This window comes from Lissotriton vulgaris, chromosome 5, assembly GCF_964263255.1.
Source record: "Lissotriton vulgaris chromosome 5, aLisVul1.2, whole genome shotgun sequence".
Classification (NCBI taxonomy): Eukaryota; Metazoa; Chordata; class Amphibia; order Caudata; family Salamandridae; genus Lissotriton; species Lissotriton vulgaris.
This window is the reverse complement of record NC_141693.1, coordinates 21,085,295-21,110,104: the sequence shown is the minus strand read 5'-3', so window position 1 is coordinate 21,110,104 and position 24,810 is coordinate 21,085,295. Positions and strand designations below refer to the sequence as shown.

General features: G+C 44.0%; 1 protein-coding gene across 1 annotated transcript in view; it reads right to left on the bottom strand.

The window, feature by feature from the left end:
* Positions 1 to 24,810, bottom strand: part of VARS2 (valyl-tRNA synthetase 2, mitochondrial) — a 228,570-nt gene that overhangs the window by 187,945 nt on the left and 15,815 nt on the right. The window contains exons 2-3 of the mRNA XM_086920692.1: positions 10,469 to 10,804; positions 2,329 to 2,410 (exon numbers count right to left, since the gene is read on the bottom strand). Coding sequence (XP_086776818.1) covers positions 2,329 to 2,410; positions 10,469 to 10,711 — 325 coding nt within the window. The 5' untranslated portion in view covers positions 10,712 to 10,804. The remainder of the gene's footprint in view (positions 1 to 2,328; positions 2,411 to 10,468; positions 10,805 to 24,810) is intronic.

Genomic DNA, 24,810 nt, shown 5'->3' with positions numbered 1-24,810 from the left:
GGCTCAATATCTGTATTACTGGTATAGACCGCACGCCTTCACGAAGCACGTCGCGGTGGAGGAGGGGGATGCCGCTCCGGTCCCATTGCATAGTGTAGTCACACATAGTTCGCGCGGTACCCCGAAATCGGAGATCAATGCGATCGACGCCACGATATCGGCATGGCAACGCATAGGGAAATTGGCACAGAAACTACCGCTGTATGCACCGGACCTGCACCTAGAGTATCATGCACATTTATCGGTCACACATGAGGCCTAGTCTATGAGGATGTTGAAAGAGGTAGGCATTACTCACATGCGGGATGTATACCCAAACGGCACGTTTATCGAGCAGGGAGACTTGAGTCACATTGCGAATCAATCACTTCTATTCCGCTTTGCGATTCATCGCTTGCGGAGTGCAGCCCGGGAGCATTATACCACTTTTCCGGACGAGCCTCCAGCGCTGGCATCTTTGCAATCTGTTCTCACTGTACCTAATAATAAGAGACTAATTTCTAAGATATATAAACTTATCAAAGACGAAACAGTGTTGGGTGTGGATAAAAGCTGGATCAAGTGGAATATTTGTCTGAATGTCGACATATCGGAGGATAATTGGAAGCACATATGCGGATTGACTGGGACACTCTGCATGAATGGCAACCTTAAGATCATTCATTTCAAGTATATACATCAAGTATACTACACTCCGGCACGACTGGATGGATACGGCTTGCGTGAGACGGCGAAGTGTGACAGGTGTGGACAGGATGATGCAGACTTTCTGCATTTAGCGTGGAGCTGCCGGCCGGTGACTGCTTTTTGGGATGCGGTGGTGTGCGGTTTGCGTGAGATGGTCACTGCGGACCTCCCGTGTACGCCGCTGGTGTGTCTTCTCTGTTGTGTGCCACATATTAGGGGGGCGACTGGTAAATTTGTGAGATTGGCATTGCTCGTGGCTGCTAGGAGGGTAGCGATTACGTGGGGGAGGGGTAAGCGACCCATCCTAAAGGCCTGGCTGGCTGATTTGGTGTATTGTCGAGATAACCTCAGCGTATACGCGGAGAAGCTGCCCCTATCGTCTATGTCGAGGGATATCTGGGAGCCACTGCGATTGTATTTGCTTACGCACTCAGAGTAGGGCATTGATTGAATCGGAGTAGGGAGGGAGCTGTATTGTATAGTTTTTGTGGCTGAGGAGTCCAACAATGGGAACGGAGCGATGGCTATAGGAACACTTGGAGGTACAACCTCACATCCAAGGGCGGCAGAGCCTTTTCTAGCACTGCCCCTCTGGCATGGAACCTTCTCCCGGTTGAACTCAGGAAGGAAACAAACCTATTGCTATTCAGGAAAAAGCTGAAGACAGTGCTGTTTGCGGAGGCGTGGGGGCCTCTGTGATCCGCTTTTTTCGCCTACTGATGTTGTGTTTCCGCTGATAGCGCTTAGATACCCCTGGGTGATATAGCGCTCTACAAACTCATCATAACATAATATAGTTGAATCGCATAGTGATTGATCTCTTGCAACGCAATTGAATTGTGATCGAGATTTTTTTTTTTCTTTATGTTTAATTTCTTTCAATGTGTTTTCATTTGTTTCTTTGTCAACACGGGGGGTACTTTTATATTTTATTTTGCTTATTGTGATCCGCATCTGCCTGGGCTTTTACTGGATTGTTATAACACTGCTGGACTTTATTGCATATATAGAGATTATTTCTACGATGCGACAGTTGTTGTGGACAACTATGTGAACTCTGTACCGTGTCCTAGTATGGCGATGCGGATGTGGATGTTGTCCTTTTTCTTTTGTTTTTATTGCTGTCATTTACAAAATACAAATAATTTTTTTTAAAATATATATATATATATATATATATATATATATATATATATGATTCGATGGAAAAGAGTGTGAAGGAATGAGACAGCTTTTGAAATATGCAACACACCAAGGGAAAACATTTTCTAGAACCCTCCCTGTTCTTATCGAACACCCCTTGTGGGAAATGGTCTGCCGCACCTTACTTACTCGCTGCAGTCTAGGTTTGACATTCTCTCTTTTCTATACGTGTCAGCCAGTGATAGAAGTGGGGTGTGCCTTGGGGAGGGAGGAGATAGGGTTTCCCCCAAAGAATATGTTTTCCCCCCAAAATTAGGCACTACGAACAAAACTATATAGCACATAAATTAAGTGAGCCATGCTGTTGAGACTATGCCCACCTTAGAACCCGATGCTCCTCCCCTTTCCCTAGGCTCCACCTCCTATGACAAGCTCCCCCTGCCCTCTGCTGCAGAGATCTCCCTTCACTCCATGTCACCGTCCATGCTCCCAGAGTACCTTTCTTCTGCCCCAGTTCTGTGGGGACGCTGTAGGGAATCACCTCCTTCTTCTTCCAAGCTTTTGCTTGACCCTTGGACACCTGTGGAAGGAGAGATGTTTTAGGTATAGCAGCTACACACTGAACGCTCTTTTGTTATGTGATCAGGTGGGGTAATTGGGGTAATGTTTGTAAGAGAAAGAAAAAAAGAAAGAAATAAGAGAGAGAAAAGAGAAAAAGAAAATAAATTACAGCTACACATCATTCAACAAGCCTTGTCAAAGCTAACAGCTGTTCTATGAAGGAAATCCTGTAATGAAAAAAACACCTTGGGCTACAACAACACGGGAGCTGTGATTAGGGCCCCATTGCTGAACCGACTGCTTTATAAGCCGCACCTTCACAGAAGTGTTTTGAAAAGGAATCTGAAGATGAGGATTTCTGCAGTAAGAGGGGAGCGCACAAGACACACAACTGCAAAATATAATGTTCTTACTTTTCTCTATCTATCTGCCACCACCCAATGTTACCCCGATCGAAGATGAAGCTCCTCTGCAGCAGCCAGGGGCAGATATTTTATCTTGTTGATGAAACGCAGAATGGCAACAATTTGGCACCAAAGGCAGTGAACGGAGTTGTTCAGTAAGTAAATGCGTGAGCAGGAAGCTGGGGATTGGACAAGGGCTGGGTCCACACTGTCTATTAGTGTCTGACGCTAATACCAGAGCAGGCATGGTGACTTTATGCACAGGGCTGTGTTTTTGCCTTTCAGAAAGTTTGAAATAGGAAGTGAACTTACAGAACAGTGAGCTGGAAAAACAGTAAATGGACGTTTTCGTTGCAGGCAGCAAGCAGGAAAACACATGGAAACAAGTCATGTGTAGGTGAAAGCAAGTAAGTGAGGCAGAGATGTGGTGCAAGTGCCCCCCCTGCCCCCCACCCCCCACCACACACACACAACCCTCAACAGGAAAAGGACACAAGGAGATTTGGCAAAATTATAGATTGGCCATAAAAACACTGGTGTAGAAGAGTGCTGCATCATGTTGCTAGTATGATCTGTCCATGGCTAGGCACGACAAATGCGACACACTTGCATTTAATGGTGTGGTTGGAGAGCACTATAAGGCTCCAAACAACTCATTGAATCTGTGAGATTGAAACAGTGCTTTCAATATATAAACTGCCTCAGAGCCACTTTCGGCAGAGGAACAATTCTGCTGGGATTATCCTGGAACGATGTGCACTGTGACAGAGACGCAGCCCTGCTAACTCCAACCTTTATCCTGCAAAGGATGATAGCCTGCTCTACATCAGTCTGGCTTTGTGACACATCATACACAGGTATGGGGTTAGGCTGCCCAAGGGATCCGTCAGAGGGCCCTCCCACTATGCTCTTGCTTGTATAGGTAGTAGTAGATAGGAGTAGAAGTATAACATAATTATAATCACACCGTGATGTTATAATGGTTGAACTGTTTACCTTCTTCACCATTCTAGTAACACTGGTTACAATGCTTTGTTTTATCCTACTAATAATTGCAGCTCATGTTTTTTATACAATGGATTGTTTCAATAAATTTTTGAAACGCTATAATCGTATCTTTCTTGTGTTTACCTTAGCCATGCAAAAGTAAACAAAGAAAATGCAGATTAGTTTCCACAATTTCCTTGGGGAATAAAGTGTGGTCAAGTTAGAGGTTGCAGATACCATCTGGAACTCTGTTAAGGTTAGGGGTTCATATGGGGCATTGTGAGCTATTTAGCAATCAGGCCAACATATTCAGAGGATATGTGTGGACCGAGTCCCCATATTCTGATGTGTATGTTGTCCTACTTAATTCGCAGGAACCGTATAACATGGCGCCACTAAAATTCTAGGTCAGGTACTTATTTAATGTGTCTCCCGAGTAGTTCTGCATGTGCCCAAAGCTCTTGTACTCCTTATACTAATACGTCTGTGGTTAGGGATTAATCTGCCTCAGTCTATTAGGAAACCTAGTTTTGTCTGAAGGTAATTCAAACTTGAACCTTTAAAAAGATCACCTAACTATAGTGTTTTCCTTCTTTAAAGTCTATTCATTAGATATGTTGCTAGCAGCTATTATTCCGGTTAATTGCAGACATGCTGTTACAACACTGTTGCTACAACAGGGGCTCCCTGTTGGAGGGGAGAGGTTACCTTCGTGATTGAGGACCACCAAGCATATAAAACAGAGGGATTCTATTCTTGGGTTCATTTCCTGAAGTCGATCTCAATTCACAAACATTCCATACATACAATCCAACTGCATCACCAGGCCTATATAGGGCTTATGAAGATTTAGAAATACCATTAACATATGAGGTCATCAGAATTGGTTCCAAGGCACCATTCCACATACACTAAACAATGTAAGACTGGGTCCTTCAGCAATGAGGGAGTGACATGGCTAGTCCTAGCCGGCTATACACCATACCCAAACCTAGCACCATAAAAAGTGGCAAACCTCTGTGCTCTATACACAGGTCTACTTAGACTATACTACAGACACTATAGTTAGGCTATACAGACATTTAACACAATTTGTCATGCAAATAATAATGGCTGTTCACGCTGTGTAGCCACAGCTAGCTGTGCCTGCAATTAGTCCAGTAACTATTAATGCAATTATGGGCATGATTACCACCAGGGGGGACCAAATTCCGTTCTGGATAGCACAAAAAACAAATCAGCTTGAAGCAGTGTTTCCTAATACGGGACCCCAAGACACAGAATTCTCACAGTGTGCCTACCACTTGGTATGGTTACCCCAGTAGATGACTGTGCCACCTATGGCACAATCTTTGCTGCCATATATACCATACCACATGGTACACCATCTATTGCTGTTTTGTCGGAAGTGCTAAAAACAAATTTAATATCAATATGGGGCAGCCCCTGCCCTGGATTTGGGGATACAATTAATTAGCTATTATAGCACAGTATCCGTAATTATTTTAAGCAATATCAAAGGGGAGGCAGCAGCATTGGCAGTATGCCAAAGCCTCATGCAGGTTTCTGTTACGGACCAAAAGAACAAATTACCTAAAATTATTGCTGAAACATATACATCTGTAGGTCGAGATATTTTGGTAGCCAGACCAAATAAGCCACAGCTTAAGGGTAATTCTGATAAAGATAACAGCAAACAAGCACCTGAGGTTTTGAGTGGGCTACACAACCGAAGCACACTCAAAAACATTACAATTACCTTACCCGTGATTCATTTAAACAGCCTGATAGGCATCAGTATACTAATACACATCCTTCTCGTACCTTTCAGGACTCACTCGACAAACGCTCGGAGGCAGGGGGACAAACTAGCGTAGACAACAGTCAAGTCAAGTCAAGTCAATAAATTTATATAGCGCGCTACATACCCAGAGGGTCTCAAGGCGCTTGAGGAAGGGAGGGGAATTACTTGTCGAATATCCACCTTTTGAGTTGCTTTCTGAATGCTAGGTGGTTCTGAGTAAGGCGAAGGTGAGTGGGAAGAGAGTTCCAGGTTGTAGCTGCCAGGTAGGAGAAGGATCTACCTCCCATGGTGGTTTTGTTGATGCGAGGTACAGTGGCAAGGGCTTGGTTGGAGGATCGTAGCTGGCGGGAGGGGGTGTAGAAGGACAGTCGTGTGTTGAGGCATTCGGGTCCGATTTCGTAGAGTGCTTTGTGTGCGTGGGTTAGGAGCCGGAAAGTAATCCTCTTATTGACGGGGAGCCAGTGGAGGTTTTTCAGGTGACCAGAGATGTGTTCTTTACGCGGGATGTCTAATATGAGCCTGGCTGAAGCGTTCTGGATGCGTTGGAGTTTTTTATGGAGTTTTGCGGTGGTACCGGCGTAGAGGGTGTTTCCGTAGTCCAGTCGGCTCGTGACCAGAGCGTACGTGACCGTTTTTCTAGTTTCAGTGGGGATCCAACGAAATGTTTTTTTGAGCATGCGAAGAATGTTGAAGCAAGATGAACAAACGGCGTTGACTTGTCTGTTCATCGAGAGTGAGGAATCCAGGATGACGCCCAGGTTCCGTGCGTGGTCCGTCGGGATGGGTGCATTTCCAAGGGCCTTCGGCCACCAAGAGTCGTCCCAGGCGGAGGGGGAGGTGCCTAGGATGAGGACTTCTGTTTTGTCTGAGTTCAGTTTCAGACGGCTGTGCTTCATCCAGTCGGCTACTTCTTTCATTCCTTCATGCAGGTTGGTTTTGGCAGTGTTAGGGTCTCTGGTGAGAGATAGGATCAATTGAGTGTCATCGGCGTAGGAGATGATGTTGAGGTTGTGTTGGCGTGCGATGACCGCGAGGGGGCTCATGTATACGTTGAAGAGGGTGGGGCTGAGTGAAGATCCTTGTGGTACGCCGCAGATGACTTCAGTGGCCACTGACTTGAATGGTGGAAGGCGGACTCTCTGGGTTCTTCCGGTGAGGAACGAGGTGATCCATTCCAGTGCTTTTCCTTGGATTCCGACGTTTCTGAGGCGTTGTAATAGGGTGCTGTGACAGACCGTGTCGAAGGCTGCGGAGAGGTCGAGGAGGATGAGGGCGACTGTGTCTCCATTGTCCAGTAGAGTTCGGATGTCGTCTGTTGCTGCGATGAGGGCGGTTTCAGTGCTGTGCTTGGCTCGGAAGCCGGACTGTGAGGAGTCAAGGGATTTGTTGGTTTCGAGGAATGCGGCGAGCTGGTTGTTGACCGCTTTCTCGATGACTTTTGCCGGGAATGGAAGGAGTGAGATAGGGCGGTAGTTTTTTAGTTCGGTGGGGTCAGCTGTGGGTTTTTTCAGGAGGGCGCTGAGTTCGGCATGTTTCCAGCTTTCCGGGAAGGTTGCGAAGTTGAGGGAGCAGTTGATGAAGTCTCGGAGGTGCGGTGCTATAATGGTGTCTGCTTTGTTAAAGATGTGGTGAGGGCATAGGTCTGTGGGGGATCCTGAGTGGATAGAGTTCATCAGGTGGATGGTGTCCTCAGTGGAAATTGGCTTCCAGTCATTGAGGATGCTCAAGGGGGGTGGGGGTCCTGCAGGGGGTTGGGTGGGTGGGTCTTCGGGTCGGTTGTCGAAGCTGTTGTGTATGTCTGCAATTTTGTTGTGGAAGAATGAGGCTAGTGAGTCGCAGAGGGCTTGAGAGGGGGTGATGTCGTTTGAGTTGGCTGAGGGGTTGGTAGATTCCTTGACTATGTTGAATAATTCCTTGCTGTTGTGGGCGTTGTTATCTAGTCGGTCCTTGAAAGCGGCTTTCTTGGCATTCCGGATCAGTTGGTGGTGTATGCGGGTGGCGTTTTGAAGGCGTCCTTGGTGATGGTTGTTGGGTCTTTTTTCCAGGCCTTCTCAAGAGAGCGACAGAGTTTCTTGGATTTCTTAAGATCATCGTTGAACCAGGAGGCCTTCTTGCTGCCTAGTTTGATTTGTCGTTTTTTCAGTGGTGCTAGGATGTCGGCGCTGTTGGATAACCATTGGGAGAGGTTGGTGGCTGCTTGGTCGGGGTTTGAGGAGTGGGCTGGGGGGTTTAGAAGAAGCGAAGAGGAGATCTGGTCGATGGTGATTTTGTTCCAGTTTCTTTGCAGGGTCGGTTGGGGGTGGTTGTTGGATGTGGGCTTGTTGTAGGTAAAGTGAACGCAGCTGTGGTCAGTCCAAAGGAGAGCTGTGGTGTGGCTGAAGGAGACATATTTGCTGGAGGTGAAGATAGGGTCGAGTGTGTGACCTGCGATGTGGGTGGGGGTAGTGACAAGTTGTTTAAGTCCCAGGTTGGCGAGGTTGTCCAAAAGGGTGGTGGTGTTGCGGTTGTTGTTCTTTTCAAGGTGAAAGTTGAGGTCTCCCAAAAGGATGTAATCCTCGGAGGGGAGCGCGTGTGGAGTGATGAAGTCCGTGATGTCCTCACTGAATTGTGCGCGGGGTCCTGGTGGCCTGTAGAGGAGGGTGCCTCTGAGTGTGGTCTTGGGGTCGATGTGGATCTGGAAGTGAAGGTGTTCAGTGTTGGCGAGATTGACGTCTGAGCTGGTTGAGATGCGTAAGGGGATCAGGGAGCGTGGGGGGAGCGACCGTGCTGGATCAGGTCCAGGTGATCACAGCGCGTCAGAGGAGGTAGGGAGCACTCTATTCGTGGGTGGGAGGGGCAGAAGCTGGGAGGCGGTAGCAGGGAGGAGGGGCGGGCCAGGGAACACACAAACAAGATGGAGGGTCAAAGGGAGAGTAAGGCTGGGGCAGCAGATGCACCACGGCACCGGGGGCACAAACCAGTTCCCAGCGTGATGCAAATTATATAAATAAATCACAGCGCGAGGTAAATGAAATAAATAAATCACAGCGCGAGTCTAGTTAGATAAATAAATAACAGCGCGAGGTAAATGAAATAAATAAATCACAGCGCGAGTCTAGTTAGATAAATAAATAACAGCGCGAGGTAAATGAAATAAATAAATCACAGCGCGAGTCTAGTTAGATAAATAAATAACAGCGCGAGGTAAATGAAATAAATAAATCACAGCGCGAGTCTAGTTAGATAAATAAATAACAGCGCGGGGTAAATGAAATGGTACCACCAGCAAGCCGGATCGTCAACAGGAGCTGGGATCAGGGAGCGTGGGGGGAGCGACCGTGCTGGATCAGGTCCAGGTGATCCCGAGAAGGGACTCGCAATGCTCTTCTGACATCAAAAAAAAGGAAGAGAAACTTCCACAACAAAAAACCCAACTCAAAAAGAAGAAAGTGGCAGGTATTTCCACTAAATATGCCACACATATTGAGATGAGAGCACTCCTTTGGAACAAGAAATGGGTATCGACACTGTTAGACAGCACAGCAAAGGTCCTGATAGTTCCCCAGACTCTTCGACAGTTTATGGTTTCGATCACTTCCTCATGTTAATATTTGGGAAGAGCAGCCTTGTAGGAAGGGAAACACGCATGGGTATTCCTGTCCACTGGGGCAGGGCACAGACTTATGAACCTGCCCGGCCTTTCTTCTTCCATTCCGAATGGAAGTGAAAGGTCCCCTCAGGATGGCCAGAGATTGCTAAAGGCCAGTCCGAGTACGTATGCAGTGTACCTTTTTACATGGCGCTCACAGGAACGATACCCAACCCAATCACATACACACCCCCTCTTAACCTGTATAAGAGGGGGGTTGTACTTTCCCAATGCAGTGGAACGTGCCCAGAGTTTTAAGGTCGCGAACAGAGAGTAGGCAAAACCTAGGAGGGCAAAAAGCTAAATGTTTCGGGAAACTCTCTCTTAGAAGGTCATGTCTAACAGTTACACTATATTAAAGTGTCAGAGTCATGAACTAGAGAGCGTCTGCATTTCAGTGTTAAGAGTTCAGCATTGGAAAGTGGAATTGAAAAGTAGAGCAGTTATGCTGGGAATCACTGGGGTGTTTAACAGAAGAGCCTGGGCCCTCTTGGAATGAAGTTGTCATTCTGTGATCTTCAATACACATACATTGGAGCTACAGGAAATTGGATTTGGAGTTAGTCTTTTCCAAAGAGTAAGGCCCTATAAGTTCATCTCCGCATCACCAAGAACACTTGTTATTTGACAACAGAAGTTGTTTTAATCTTAGTCTTGTAACCAGACACCTACCTGTGGCGTTGTTGCTTATTCCCAGATATGACTCTATCCTAGCGGAAAGAGATAGCAGAATATTTTTCTCTACCCTGGGCATATTATCGAGCAGATCGTTGGCAGTGGTTTTGTTTAGATGCCGAAGGAGCCTAAATCAGTTGTCCAGACTGAACATCGGAAGAATCTTCTTAATATGTATAGGCTACAGAATTCTCAATCACCTTATCTCATCAAATGTCTGTTGTTGCTCCTTTTTTTATGCCACACTTTTACCTAAAATCATTACTGTTCCACCTGTAGATCAGAGCTCAAAGCTAGTTCAGAAACAGCAATTTGTTCTCAGTGCTTAAAATATTCTTTTACAAGTAATGGCTTGCTTCACAAGTTATGTCCCCAGACCTCCAGCACATAATTTTCCTATAAATAGACTTTCTGCTACAAACTTTTAAAGCTGTATTAACAGAGGAATTCTCAATCTGCTGAGAACATTTTAAAATGGCCTATCTTATAGTAAAACTAGAATCTGACAGCACTAATTGTGTAAATATCATGCAAGTAAGTAAACAACATGCGTGTTCTTTGCAGCTCTGACATGCTCACCTTGCTCTCAGCTATGCTTATCTTGGCTTCTATAGTTTGCTGCTTTTCTCTTTGTCGACGCTCCTTCTCAGTTTTATTTTTCAGCCTAGAGGCTTTCGTTGAAGGCCCAGCAGCATCAGTAGTCAAAGGCCTGCACAACGCCCAAGGCTTCAATTCAGCATAGCCAGCTCTCCTGGTCAGAACCAGAAGATGGGCCCAGACCTGGCTGGGCCCATGCCGAGTACCAAGAGAGAGTCGCAGCATCTTGGAGAACCACACCTGGCACAAGATTCACTGTCCGACTGGTATCATGATGAGTTTTCTGCAGGGCATTCTCAAGGAAAATCACAACCTGGACTGAGGGAAAAGGAAATATGTAATTAGAAACAGTATGTTACTCAAGACTCATTCATTAATGTACCATCTTTAGAGTATGCTGTAGGAGGCTGGCTCAGTATAAGGTGTACACCTATTGGTGAGGCACCCTGCACTCAGTCGAGGCCACCCTTGGTGATAGTTGTAGTGGTCCCTGATAACCAATGCTTCCAAGGGGTAGCTGTGGAGTGTGGCTAAGGCTTATCCAGTAGGGTGTAAAGCGGGTACCTTTACCAAAATAGTCAGCAAGCTTACACACAAAAAAGAACCACACAAGAGTTCGAAAAATACTTCTGTATTTATTAAATACAACATTAAGAACTACTTGGAATATCTCCTACAGAGAGATAGCAATACACACAAAGAAATACTTTTAAATGGGTAAGTAAAGACGGGAAAACACATGGGCTTCTATGGGTGAGGGGGGGAAACATATACAAAAAAATAGGAGGTGAGGTAAGTGTCCATTTCTGAAAACTGTAAGAATTCATAACTCGAAAAGTACTTACCCAATTCTGATGATCTTGGCATTTAAATCAAAGCATGTGTTTATATAAAAGTGGTGTCAGGTGTTTTTATTGAGTGTGGCCTCACTGACTGACTTTGTGTGTGTAATGAATGCTTAGCACTAACCTCTGATATGCCTATCTGCTCCCCCACAGTACCAGAAAATAGAGCATTTGGGGTGTCATTTGGACCTCTGTAATTTCGTTCAATAGCCCCTGTCTAAGTTCAATACCATCAGATCTGCAAGTTGCACACTAGCCTTTCTGGTTCTTTCCCCTGTACTCCCAAATCATCATACAACCATTCACTGTGCTCTTCTCAAAACAGTTATCAATTTGAAAAGCCAAAATGCACACTGTTTCCTTAAATAGACCATGTTAAGATGATCCAGATGCCATCATTTTAATGTAATAAGCCCCATCTGAAATAATGAAAGCTGAAAGAAGATACAATTCCTTAGAAAGCACGACTTGGAGGTATGCCCATCTTAAATCCAATTCCGTAAAGAACTTAGCATCAGTAAACATTGCCATGGTGTTATCAATCTTAAAGAGAGGGTGTTTGTCCACTGATATGGCACATCAATTAAATCATGAAACGCTGTTCTTTTTATACATGACAATAGGTGAAAGCCATAAAGATGATTCTAAACACTAAGGGCCAGATGTAGGTAGGCGTTTACCGGGTGGTAACGGCCGAAAACCGGTAAAATCGGCCGTTACCGAGGAAATGAGATGTAGGAGGCCATTAATTACCGATTTTAGAAAATCCGAGTCGGAAACATACCGACTCGGTAAGAATGACCCGGTAAAATTACCGTGTCGGAATATACCGTATACATAAATACCGAGTTGGTATTCTCCGACTCGGTAAATCAGAAACGGTAAAAATTAGCCTTGGAGATGTAGGTAAGCACAAAAATACCGATTCTCATGTACTTGCAATTAATGTCTATCTTTCTCCCCCTAGGCGACAGTGCATATGCCCTGCGGTCCTTTGTGCTCACTTCCTACCTCAACCCATCCACCAGGAGTGAAAGGCGATACAACGTGGCTCACAGATCCACACGAAACGTAGTTGAGCGCACATTTGGATTCCTAAAGAGCAGGTTTCGCTGCCTCCACAAGAGTGGAGGTGCACGGCAGTACACCCCAATCATCTGCTGCAAAATAATAGCGACCTGTGCAATGTTGCATAATCTCGCCACCAAGCAAGGCACTGAGGTGGAGCTCACATATCATGAGGACATTGATGACGACCCAGAGGTGGCAGAGCCCCAAGCTACAGTGGCAGCAGCAGCTACAGGTGGGAGACTGAGACGGGCAGAGGTTACACAACAATATTTCTGAGTGAGTAAAGAGACACAGGCATGAATGTAACTTTGTGGAAGTAGTTTAATATTCACTACGCCACAGCATTGTTAGCTCACATTGGGCTCACTAATACAAACACTCCATGAGTGTGATGTCACGGTTAACACCACCGTGACTACAGCCTTGGGTGGAGTGCAAAGTCATTGTTTGTGGGCACGGGCCACAGGGCGGGGCTGCTGTGGCTGATTTGTCCTGTGAGGGGAATAGGTAAAAGGGTAAATGATAATGTTCTTGCATCTTACCTGGTTTCTTTGCTCCTCTTGCTGAGCTGTCTGCGTCTCCAATTCCGTGAATACATTCCTTCTCAAGGGTGGATGCGACCATCTCCTCGATGTCGGTGAGTCTGGGGGCTCTGTTTCTTCCTCCGCCTGTAGCATCACTTTCCTTGCGGTGGGCAGCAAGCTTTTTTTTGGTGATTATGCGGATGTCATACCACCGTTTTTTTAGGTCTTCTAGGTCACGGTGGGTGACACCAATGGCATTTACCTTGCCTTGTATGTCCAACCAGGTGCTGCGTTTGATTGATTCAGCAACATGCAGAGTTTGCTTTCCAAAAATTTTGCCATAATGTCTGACAACCTCCGAAATCAGCACCTGCAGTTCCTCCTGGCTGAACTTCTGCTTCCTTTTGCGCTCTGCAGCATCTCTCTGTGCCTCCTGGCTCTCCATCTTGCTGTGTATTTTGTCTCAGGTAAGGCTGCTCCACACTCTGTCCTCCTGCTCTCCTGACTGTTTGTTTCTGCACCTGCATGGGCGTGGCCTGTCCCAGGTACTGGGGTGTGGTGGTTGGATCTGATTGGTTAGTTCCCCTGTGGCTTGGAATTTGGGTGTGGTTGAAGTACCTGATTGGTTCACAGGCACACATGTTTGTCAGTTTCAAATTCTTCGGCGGATAGTTCCGACACGGTAAATACCGGGTCGGTTTTTACCTACTCTGTATTTTCCGGGTCGGGAGTTGCCATTCATTCCTATGGGCCGTGGCACCGGTGGATCGGTTTGGGTTTTTCCGTCTCGGATTTTACCGTGTAGGTATATTCCGAGACGGTAAATACCGTTTCCGATTACCGACAGGATCCGAGTCGGTATTTGTTACCGGCATTCTTACCTACATCTCATTTTCCTACTCGGTAATACCGAGTCGGTATGACTCGGTATTTAAGAGGTCGGTAAATATAATTTACCTACATCTGGCCCTAAGTCAGCCCACTTTGCACGTACTTTATAAATCACATCAGTAATTTCTTTTGTGACCCTAAGAAGTATCTTGCTCAGTTTGTACTTCACCAGCCGTGCATCATCCTTCAGTTTGCTGACATGTTCAAAATCAAAATGTGCTCCCATTTTTCTTTTAAAAACCTCAGAAATAACCCTTCAACATTGCATCCCACAGGTATCTTCAGTAACCACGATTCCAACTCTTCTACTTACAAATTATTCATGTTCTGCCAGAATTTACAAACCCCTCCTGAGCCCCAGATTGAGACACAAATAGATTTGATGAAACCCACCAAGAATGTCCCGATTTTTATATGCCACAGAAACCTCACCATAAACACTCTTTCTCTTGAGCCCTTTCCAAAAATTAACAGGGTGACTTATATTGAGGTGGAATGGAATTTACATCATCAAAACGACAAATTAAATTACTCCGTCAACCTGACCGGTTAACTACCTGTCAAATTTGGAAATGGCCATTGAGCGGACGGTCAGTTCAGAAGCATTGGCAGGAACCGCCGTCACTGCGTTTCCAGTCAAAGTTTTTTATATGTTGGGCACACAGCTCCTTTAGCGTAACGGCCGTCCATCAAACTTTTTTTTAATGTTTCATAAAGAAAATCCTGAAGTGGGATGACGGACAGTGAACACTGGCCTGTATGTCCACGCAGCTAAATTAGGTGGACAAACAGTGATCAACCTCTAACAGCCCTTACTCTGTCAGGCGGTCGGAAAGGGGTATCCATGGCCAACACTGAGTAGTCTCCAAGAGAAAGACACCAGACGGTGAACTACCCTTCCTGCACCTCTATGCCAGTTTCCTATTTTATAAAAGAACCCGCGCTACAGTCCCAGACACCAACCGCCCTATGGTGCCGCTGTCTTTCAGATCATAAAGCAATTCTTGAATGGTGTGCACAGGGATACAAGTAATGTCTAGGGATTTGCTCTGGTGATTTTCAAAGTTTCTTTATTGGTGAAATTTAAACAGTTCACAGAACAACAAGGAATTTCAGCCAAATTCACCAGAGCAAATCCCTGGACATTACTTGTATCCCTGCACACACCATTCAAGAATTACTGAGTAGTCTCCACCATGGTTGCACTAAAGATCCAACAGCATCTAAATTAGTCAGGTTGGACCATTACTTTGTCAGTAAGGATATTCAATCACTGTTGCGATGGAGTATGCTAACAGTTAATATATGACTAAGGCCCCTAGTCTCCTCTAATACAGCAACACCCTTAAACCATCGACTTCATCATCCTCTTGGCCCCTGCCCACTGCTTCAAGACCCGACAACCCGCCTCCAACCTTACTAGGATCCAGACTGGATGAGATTACAAAACAACTTGCAAGACCCCAAAGCAGATTTACATAGACTCATTCACATCACAACAGAGATGACCAACTTTCAGGGTGTAATAGAAACCATATGATTAATACTCTTACTCCTGACCAACCCTTCATCCACCCCTTCATATCTCCAACACACCTCCCTTCCAACCTGACCATTCCATCCATGTCGCCTGTGCGATAGAGGGGGAGAAGTAATGTCAAAACAAGGAACCCCTGCCATGCCCCAACATCCAAATATTGGCGGATAGAGGCGTTAGCTTAAACACGGTCCCTCGTCCTGCGGAGATCAATATAAATTTTCTTAACTCCGTCGGCATTACAATGCTAACAGTTTACCGAATTTTACTATCAATTTTACTCTCCTTATATAACAAGATACATAAGCTCTTTAGTGTCTGCGTCGTCTTTACCACATAAAAAGTTTCAGCATGTATTTACGCTTTAGCGCATATGTAAGAGAACTAAATATCAAGTTTGTTATGACTCAAAACGTTTGCTGATAGTGAGATCTTTTCAGATATACACTCTTAGAACTGAAGCTATAATGTGCCGTGCCATATACATGAATGCAATATTTCTCGGTCTTAAACAGCGGAGTTATCTATGCAGCCCTGACTCTTGGGGAATTGTCTGAGATTGCCTCATGACACATAACATTATTCCGAAGGGCATTTATTACCTGAAGAAGTCGCTTTGCTCTACCTCCCTTTTAGATACGCCATCATTCAAGGTAGACTTCCGGGTGAATTACATTTAATAGGCCCTTCCTCAATCATGACCATCTACTTTTTAGTTTTATCAATATTTTTATTTTATTCCTTTAGCCCTTGCTGATTTCCCCACATAAAAGCTACCTTGGGTAATAATCCGGATTATAAACCGACTGACCCTCAGTGTCCCATATATCTAACTACCAGGTAACTTTATCAATATTTAAAGTCCTTTAGATAGTCCTAATGATTTAACTTTAAGGTTTATGTTCTAGCTATTCATTGTATTTTTGATCGTTCATTACCTACATTTCCTCTCTGCGTTGCTCTTTTTCTTGGCTCACAGAAAAGAAGCTTTTAAAATATATATTATAAGTTAGTTTTGAATTGATACTCTGTGTACATTTTTTCATTTTAGGTATCGGATTTAGTGTGGCTGACCAGGTGAAGGCGCCCTGCATGCCGAAACGCACGTAGATATTAAGAAAATTCATCATCAAATCATTAGCCACTTTGTTATAGATTTTTTCGATTGTGTTTTTTATTTTTCTTCTTTGTTTACTGTATTTTCTTGAGCACCCTTATCAGTTTGTTTTTATTATTGATCATATAATTTGCTTTATATGAATACATGTATAGGACATATGCACATGTTTGTTATATGTATTCACCTTTGTCAATTCTGCTGGCCATGTTGTGATGTTATTGTTTTTTCTCTGTTTCTCACAGAGACATCGTAGAACCTATAATGGTCATTTTAAATGATTTTGTATGAATAAAATGATTTTTCATTGATTATGATTGTACACGGAGTCTATAAATATCATGTGCTTGCATAACTAGGTCTTCCATATTATATAGACCGATAGTTGCCTAGGGATATTTCTTCAACTATAGAGGAGGAGAATTAGATCCTATCCCAATGCGCCCTCGCGACTTATTAGAAGGAAACTCCTATCTGACAACTATATCAAAACCCCCCATGGTCATATAATCCTTCACACCATCATACTCAGTGAATAATGCATTCCATCCCGGTGAACCACCATAGAGCATCTAGGCTCTACCACAGAACCGTCAACAAGCACAACCTCAGGCGAGCTATCCCCTTGCAGTCTACCCCAGCACACCACAACCCCCAACTGAAATGCATGCTAATCAATTGCAGATCTGCTTCAAGACATCCAGGAGATATTGCTGACCTTATCCTCAGACGAGCTTGACCTTCTAATCCTGATTGAAGCCTGGCTTACTGGCTCCTCTGCTCCTATCCTTTGCGTGCTAGTCCCTCCTAACCACGGCATAACTAGATTGGATAGACACAGTTGACCAGGTGGAGGGATCGCTTTCATACACAGCATCAACCTGTCTGTTAAACATGCATAATCCCCTGTTGTATCCACCTGTGAAATACCTATGCCTCGATATCCCATGCAGTGACAGACCTCTATGCAAACTACACATGATCTACCAACCTCCAGGAGCCAATCTGAGTTCCATAGAACACATCATGGAAACCATTGTAACAAACACTGGTCAACAGATTACTCAAATCTTCCCCGGAGACTTCGATCTACACTGGAATGATCTGAATGATCCTGCAGATAACAGCTTCAAAACCTTCCTTGCTGACCTTAACTAGATCCAATTTTGTGACAAGCCGACACACAAAGGGTCGACCTTAGAATTTTTATCACTGCGAAGCCCAATTCAATTGGAATCTATCCTCCCCTGTGACTGGACTGACCACCACTGCATCACCTTCCTCATCACAGAAGCTGTGATAACCAATAGAGATCAACTAACCAAACCCAGACTCTGGAAGAGGAGCATGCACAACATCAACAGTAATGAACTGACCTCTCTCATCCTACCGCCTCCTGGTGAGGTCAGGTGTCCATGACCTTACAAATCACTACACTCGCTCCATGAAGACTGTCTGGACTCGATCGCTCCACTACAACCAAAAAGATCGTCCAGCAAAGACTCCAAACCTTGGTATAATGGTAGCCTTAATACAGAAAGACGTAACTTGAGGCTAGCTGAATGTCAGTGGAGATCAGCTCCAACCCTTGAACACCTCAAGCACCTGAGATCATTGAGGAACGGATACAACAAAAGCATCAGAATCTCTAAAGCAAATGTCTTCAGAAACCAGCTGGATTAAGCCAGTAACTGAACCCAAAAACTTTTTGAACTCATAAAAGTACATTCAAACTGTGCATCCGATGCGTCCCCTGCTGAATCTAGTCCGCTATCAAACTGTGAGGAACTGGCCTCCTACTTTCTGCAAAAGACAGAAAATATGAGAACTGATTTGCAGACGGGCTTGGAACAACGTCCTCTCCCATCTCAAACCATCCTCTCTGCCTCACAGACTTCTGTTCCTTCTTGTCCCCCTGGGCACTTCCCTGGAACAACACTTCATGGAACTCTTTCAGAACCTTTGAGGAAAGTTCTTTTCACTAGATTTTAACAATGCTGAAACCCTCAAACCACTTCAATGACCCATTCACCTCCCAAATTTTTCAAAGAGATCATACCATCAACACTACCACTTTCGACCAACATTGTCAATACCTCACATTTTCAAGCCTCTATCCCTGACTGCCTTAAGTCTGGTCAAGTTTCCCCCATCGTAAAGAAAAGAAAAATCGGATCAAACTGACAAACAACTTCTGACCTATCTCCAATATTCCTACCCTAGCTAAGCTTCTAGAAAAATGTGCTCACATCCAACTCTGTAACCACATCGATCAATTCTGACTACTAGACCAATTTCAATCCGGCTTTCGGCTATGACACACATAGCGGACAATGCACTACAAATGCTGGATCAGAACCAGTCTTTCCTCTCAATCCTCCTTGACCTATCGTAGGCATTTGATAGGATTAAGCAAGACAACATCCTAGACCCTTTGGAGCACCTTATGGCATAACCGGATCAGTCCTTAACTGGTTCACCTCCTATCTCTAAAACAGGACTGAAAGAGTCAAGGTTAATCACTCTTTATCGCAGACCACTCCAGTCACATTCAGGGTCCCACAGGGGTCTTCACTTTCACCCACTCTCTTTAACCTGTTCATGGAACCTCTAACAGAAATTCTGAGTTCATCCAACATCCACTAACAAATGTATGCTGATGATACCCAACTATATCTAAAAGTCTAATATATCTAAAAGTCTCCGCCCCAGAAGACATCAGTTCCCCCAACACAACTCGACAGAAAACTCAAAACTGGCTAGCACCCAATCATCTCAAACTAGAGTAAGCCTCCCTTACAAAGAATCAAGCTAAAAATTGCCTGCCTGACACAAAGCCCTCCACATCGCATCTCGTTCATAAACTCAAACTTTCCGGTGGCTCCAACACCTTTCTTCTGTCACCTCACAGATCCTACAAGAAGAAAACTCACAACCAATCTTTCTCTGGAGTTTTGTCCCGAGAATTTGGAACACATTGCCTCCTGGAGTCAGAATGAATCCCTCACTGTATCTTTCAAGAACAAAGTCAAGGTAATCCTTATGAACACATTTCTTCCCTAGATCCTTGGATACGGTTTCCCTAATCTCAATCATGACCACTTCTCACAGGCGTTATCGACTTTTCAGTGCTGACATTACCCTCCCTTTCCACGACCATGCCTGAGCCTGCAGTTTTCTGGACTATGATATTGCTGGTTTTATTGGTTTATCTCCTCTGCTTTTCGAACACTGTAAAATATACCCTTCCTTTTCTGGGTACTACCCTATCGAATATGCCATTATTGTTATTATCGGTACAAAAGGGGGTGGTGATGGACGGAGCATCTGAATCAATCAAACACTCACACCCAGTCAAAAGATCTGGGTTAAATCCATCACCACCCCCTTTTGTACCATTATTGTTATTATGGCTCTGCTCTCTGTAAATCTGTAAAGCGCTCTGATACTTTTGCAAAGCGCTCTGATACCCGCAAGCGTCATGTTCATGCTATAAAAAACTATCAAAATAAAAATAAAATATGGCTATTTTAAGTTAACATTCCAATCCCATTGGATAATTGTAGTGCACACAATGTAAACAATGACTTCCCTCTTTTTTGCATACCCCGTTTTTTTAAATTACATTATTATTGTCAATAATTATTCTTTTTACATTACTGGAGTACTGAAAAGCTAATACTGGTGTTTGAAACATGCTTTCAAAGGTCTGTAATATAACTTACTCTAGTGTATAAAAAAAGGACCCCCTGAGAAAAGAACTAACTGTACTCCTAGGTCAGGGATAAATCATATAGGTAAACAACAACCTAGGCAGACAAACTACTTGTCAAAATAGATATTATATGCACAGGGGACCAAATTCAAAATGAGGTTAAAAATACGATATTTATTTGCAAATACATCAGGAATTCATAAAATATCACAACAATAATTTCAATAAAGCAGACATATAATAAAAATAGTTCAAAGAACTATAAGAAAATACATAGCATGTAAGGCAATCACAATATAAAGAGCACAATTAAAAAACACAATTTCAAGTATATAAAAAGATGTTCGTGGCATAAAAGTAATGACTCTCGACGCGTGTTTCGGCGACCAGCGCCTTCTTCAGGACAAGCCACACAATAATCTAAGTGATAAGGAACATATATATTAAAATCAAACACATACATCACATACTACAATTGATAAACAAAAAAAGAAGCAGATACTGTATTCTGAATAACAGATACAAATATATAGTAACTAACATTTGTTGTTAAAAAACCTCAAAGAATTAACATTGTAAATTTGGTCCAAGGCCTATCTACAGACAAGTTCATTATATTAACTGATGCATTAGAAACATCATAAATTTCTGTGCTCATTTCTCGGAGTACTGAAAGTGACTATAAATGTAGACACTCAGTTGGAATTTTTTTTTGGGGCTAACACAAATTAATAAATTGAGTATCAAATGAAACTCATAATGTCAAAGGATATATAAAGGGCACGTGACTGATATGAACCAAGGCACAAAACACAAATTGACTAATTATGATTGGATTTGATGGTTTGGTCAAAAAGCTATACATCAGATTGTTTATATTAGGACGGCTTACTTACTTAAGTCTGTAAACGTTAAAGGTTGCCAGATCGTATAATTCTCAAGTAGAAAGAAAAGGATATGGAGAAGTTCAATTAGTGATGAGGATAATCCTGAATTCTTTGTTACGCTGTAGTAGGAAGAGTAATATATTTTAGATGTTTAAATTATAAATAGGCAACACACTTTTATAAGCAACTCTTCAATTAGTGATGAGGATAATCCTGAATTTTTTGTTACGCTGTGGTAAGAAGAGTAATACATTTTAGGAGTTTAAATTGTAAATAGGCAACACACTTTTATGGGTAGCTCTTCAATATTAACGATTATTAAATAGGTGTGAAGACTCTCTGACTTAGTTGTTCTACCTATTTTTATGAAACTACTAATCCAATTAGTTGGTAAGATATCTATAGAGATTATACTACTATGAAATAGGCCAATCTTACAGATAAGGGAAGAAGAAACTATCACCATCAGTCTAGAAAAAATAGAAATATATTTACCAGTGTTATAGGTAAGGGTGGAGACGTCTACAACAGAGAGATGATAATGTTCATATCCGGAAGTACAATCTATAAATGTCAATTGTCCCAAGGTTACAATTTGGGAATCCCACCATGAAGACAAAGTTTTTAAGCGGCTGGAGCCGAGGGTGTAACACTACATACCTAGGGGAAATGATGCTCCTTTTGGTACGACTACAGACGATGACTTTATTGGATAGGTTAACAGCAAATTGTACTCCGATAAGGGCGTAAATCTATTGATAATCTGAAAGGAGTAAGATTAGCAAAGACTAATTAGCCTATTTGGTAAATTAGTACAGGTTATATAATCTATTGATTCTCAGAACGTTTTAATCTAGAATTCAATACACTGATGGTTCGTAGATTTTCATACATAGATAAAATTACCTGATTCGGATGATAGGTAGATAGTTTCAACGCGCTGTTTCTTTAAATGCAGCCTCACTGTGCTGTGGTGGAAATAGAGATCGAGCACACAGTTAACTACGGTCCTCCATAATGAAAGAGGAGGTAGGAACAAGGAGGCTCCTCGATAGTTAAGGCTATCTAATTAGCCGGTATCTGGTTAAATATAGCAATATCTTAGTCTAGGAACAGTGGCACTAAGATAATATGTCGATATTTATATAAACCTAGAATTTTTTTTATAATTAAAGCAGGGTGTCTTCACGAACGGAACCTATCTAGAAGTTTAACAAGACAAATGTTGGCAAATATATTTACGTATAAACTGGTGGTAGTTACAAATAAACAATAATGGGTTCAATATATCGAGGTCAGGGTAAACCGCTTCATAAATAGACCTCATACTACTAGCTAAAGGGTAGGATAGTCGTCTATTTTGACTCCTTTATACAATTAAAGATTACTAGACCAGCAGAAAAGAGAAGGAAGAATACTGGGGGGGAAATATGGAGGAAGTAACCAGGGAAGGAAGACACGAATCAGACAGAGGCCCTGGCAGAGTCAGCGAGAAGCGGAGCAAGGGGCGCAGAGAGTCCCCAATTCCAACCAGAGCAGGGCGAGGAAATAAGTGCGCCAGTCAGCCCGAGGAACCAGGAGATAGCACTGAAAATGCGCGAAGACATGTGTGCACAGGCGTCATCCATGACGACACCGATCCCATTTCTACCAAAACCGGGAGAGCCCCTGATGAAGTGGGAAGACTGGAGAGAGTACATCCTAAACTACATAGAAGCCCTAGAGGACGAGAATGAAGAATATTTCACAAGCAAGAGAAAGAAAAGAATACTCTTACACAACTTAGGCCCGGAAGGGATTAGAGTGTTTCAGAACCTGGTACGCAAGCCCAGGCAAGCAGCAGATGATGACGTGTTCGCGCACGCGATAGAAGAACTAAATGAGCACTACCGGCCTGCAGTGTGCACGTCTATAGACCGGTACAATTTCCAGCAGAGGAAGCAAGAGATAGGAGAGTCAATCGACGAATATGTAGCCGCACTGAAGAAGTTAACACGACGTGCAAGTTCGGCACGTTGCACGATGAGTTCATAAAGGACCAAATAGTCATGCACACCACCAACAAAACCGTGCAAGACAAATTGTGGGCGAGTGGCGATGCCACGCTAAAGGAAGTGATCGCCATAGTGAAGAAGGCTGAATTGACAAAAAGATGCGCGTATGCAGCGAAGAGAGAAACAGTCCCGAGGCCCATGGTGAACAAGGTAGACGATGAAGAACCCACGGGAAGAAACAAGGGTGCGGTGACAAACAGTAGAGGACCCAACAGATGGCCTGGAAAACCGGTGCAGCAAGGAAAGCAGAATAGAGGAGGCAGAAACCGGTGCTATTGATGTGGCAGTCAGGCCCACGAGGCCTATAACAAGAGATGCCCGGCGTTCAGAGCGAAGTGCATGTTCTGTGGCATAACAGGACACTACGAAAAAGTGTGTCGCCGGAAGGCAGGCCGCAACACAGTGAAATATATGGAACAAGACCCAGAAGAAGCAGAGGATAGAGAGCATGAAGAAGAGAACACTGTACTGTGCGTGGAAGATCAAGTGCTAGGTGTAGACGTCCAAAGATCGCGCAAACCACAATGTGACATGCTGATCGGAGGAGTACCGATCGGAATCGTAGTAGATTCTGGCTCACCATATACCATCGTCCAAAGAGCAGTGTGGAATGAGAGGTTCAAGCCCCACTCAAAACCCCGGTTGGAACCTCCAGATATAAGACCTGTCACATACACGGGAGAACGAATCCCCATGGTAGGTTACAGAGCGCTAAACTTCGAATTCAATGGAGGGAGCACAAATTGTACGTGGCGGAGAAGGGCCCATCGGTCCTAGGCTGGATGGATCAAGGAGACTTAGGCATACAACTAAATCCAGGAGGAGACGTACAAGTGCACCAGAACAATGGCAGGACTTACAAAAAAAATGAAGAGGGACTTCCCCAAGGTGTTTGGAGGGAAAGTCGGCAAACTAGAGAAGTTCACACACCGGATAGAACTAAAGGAAAACTCCAAACCAGTATCTCACAAGGTGCGGAATGTCCCCATTGCGGTGAGAGAAGCGGTACAACAGGAGCTACGGAGATTGGAGGAGAATGAAATATTCGAGCCCATAAACTGTGCGGAGTGGTTGGTGCCCCTAGTGGTAGCGATGAAACCCAACGGAAAAGTCCCCCTATGTGTAGACATGAGAGAACTGAACAAGTGCATCGCAGTGGAGAAGTTTCCCTTACCCCGCATCGAGGAAATGTTGGCTAGGACCAAAGGAGTAAAATGGTTCTCCACCATCGATCTCACGTCAGCATATCGCCAAATAGCCTTACACCCTACCCTGAAAGCAGGAAGCCAACGTTGTTCATAACACTGTTTGGGTGTTACCAGTCCGCAGGATGCCATTTGGACTTGCTGCGGCCGTCTTCCAAAAACAAATGCACTGTCTCTTCAAGGACATGGAGGGGGTGCAGTACTTCCAGGTCGACATATTGGTGATGGGGAAAGACCGGAAAGATCACGAAATTAGACAAGGTGCTAAGTGTCCTAGAAGAAAAAGGCCTCACAGCGGAGTGGGAGAAGTGCCGTCTTGGAATGGCCTCAGTCACCTACCTAGGACACGAAATAGGAGAGCAAGGCATTACACCAAAAAGGGAAAATGTAAAAGCCATTTGTGATGCCCCGCCTCCATCCAGCAAGGAAGAAGTAATATCCTTCTTAAGGATGGCTGAATATTACAGCAAATTCGTAC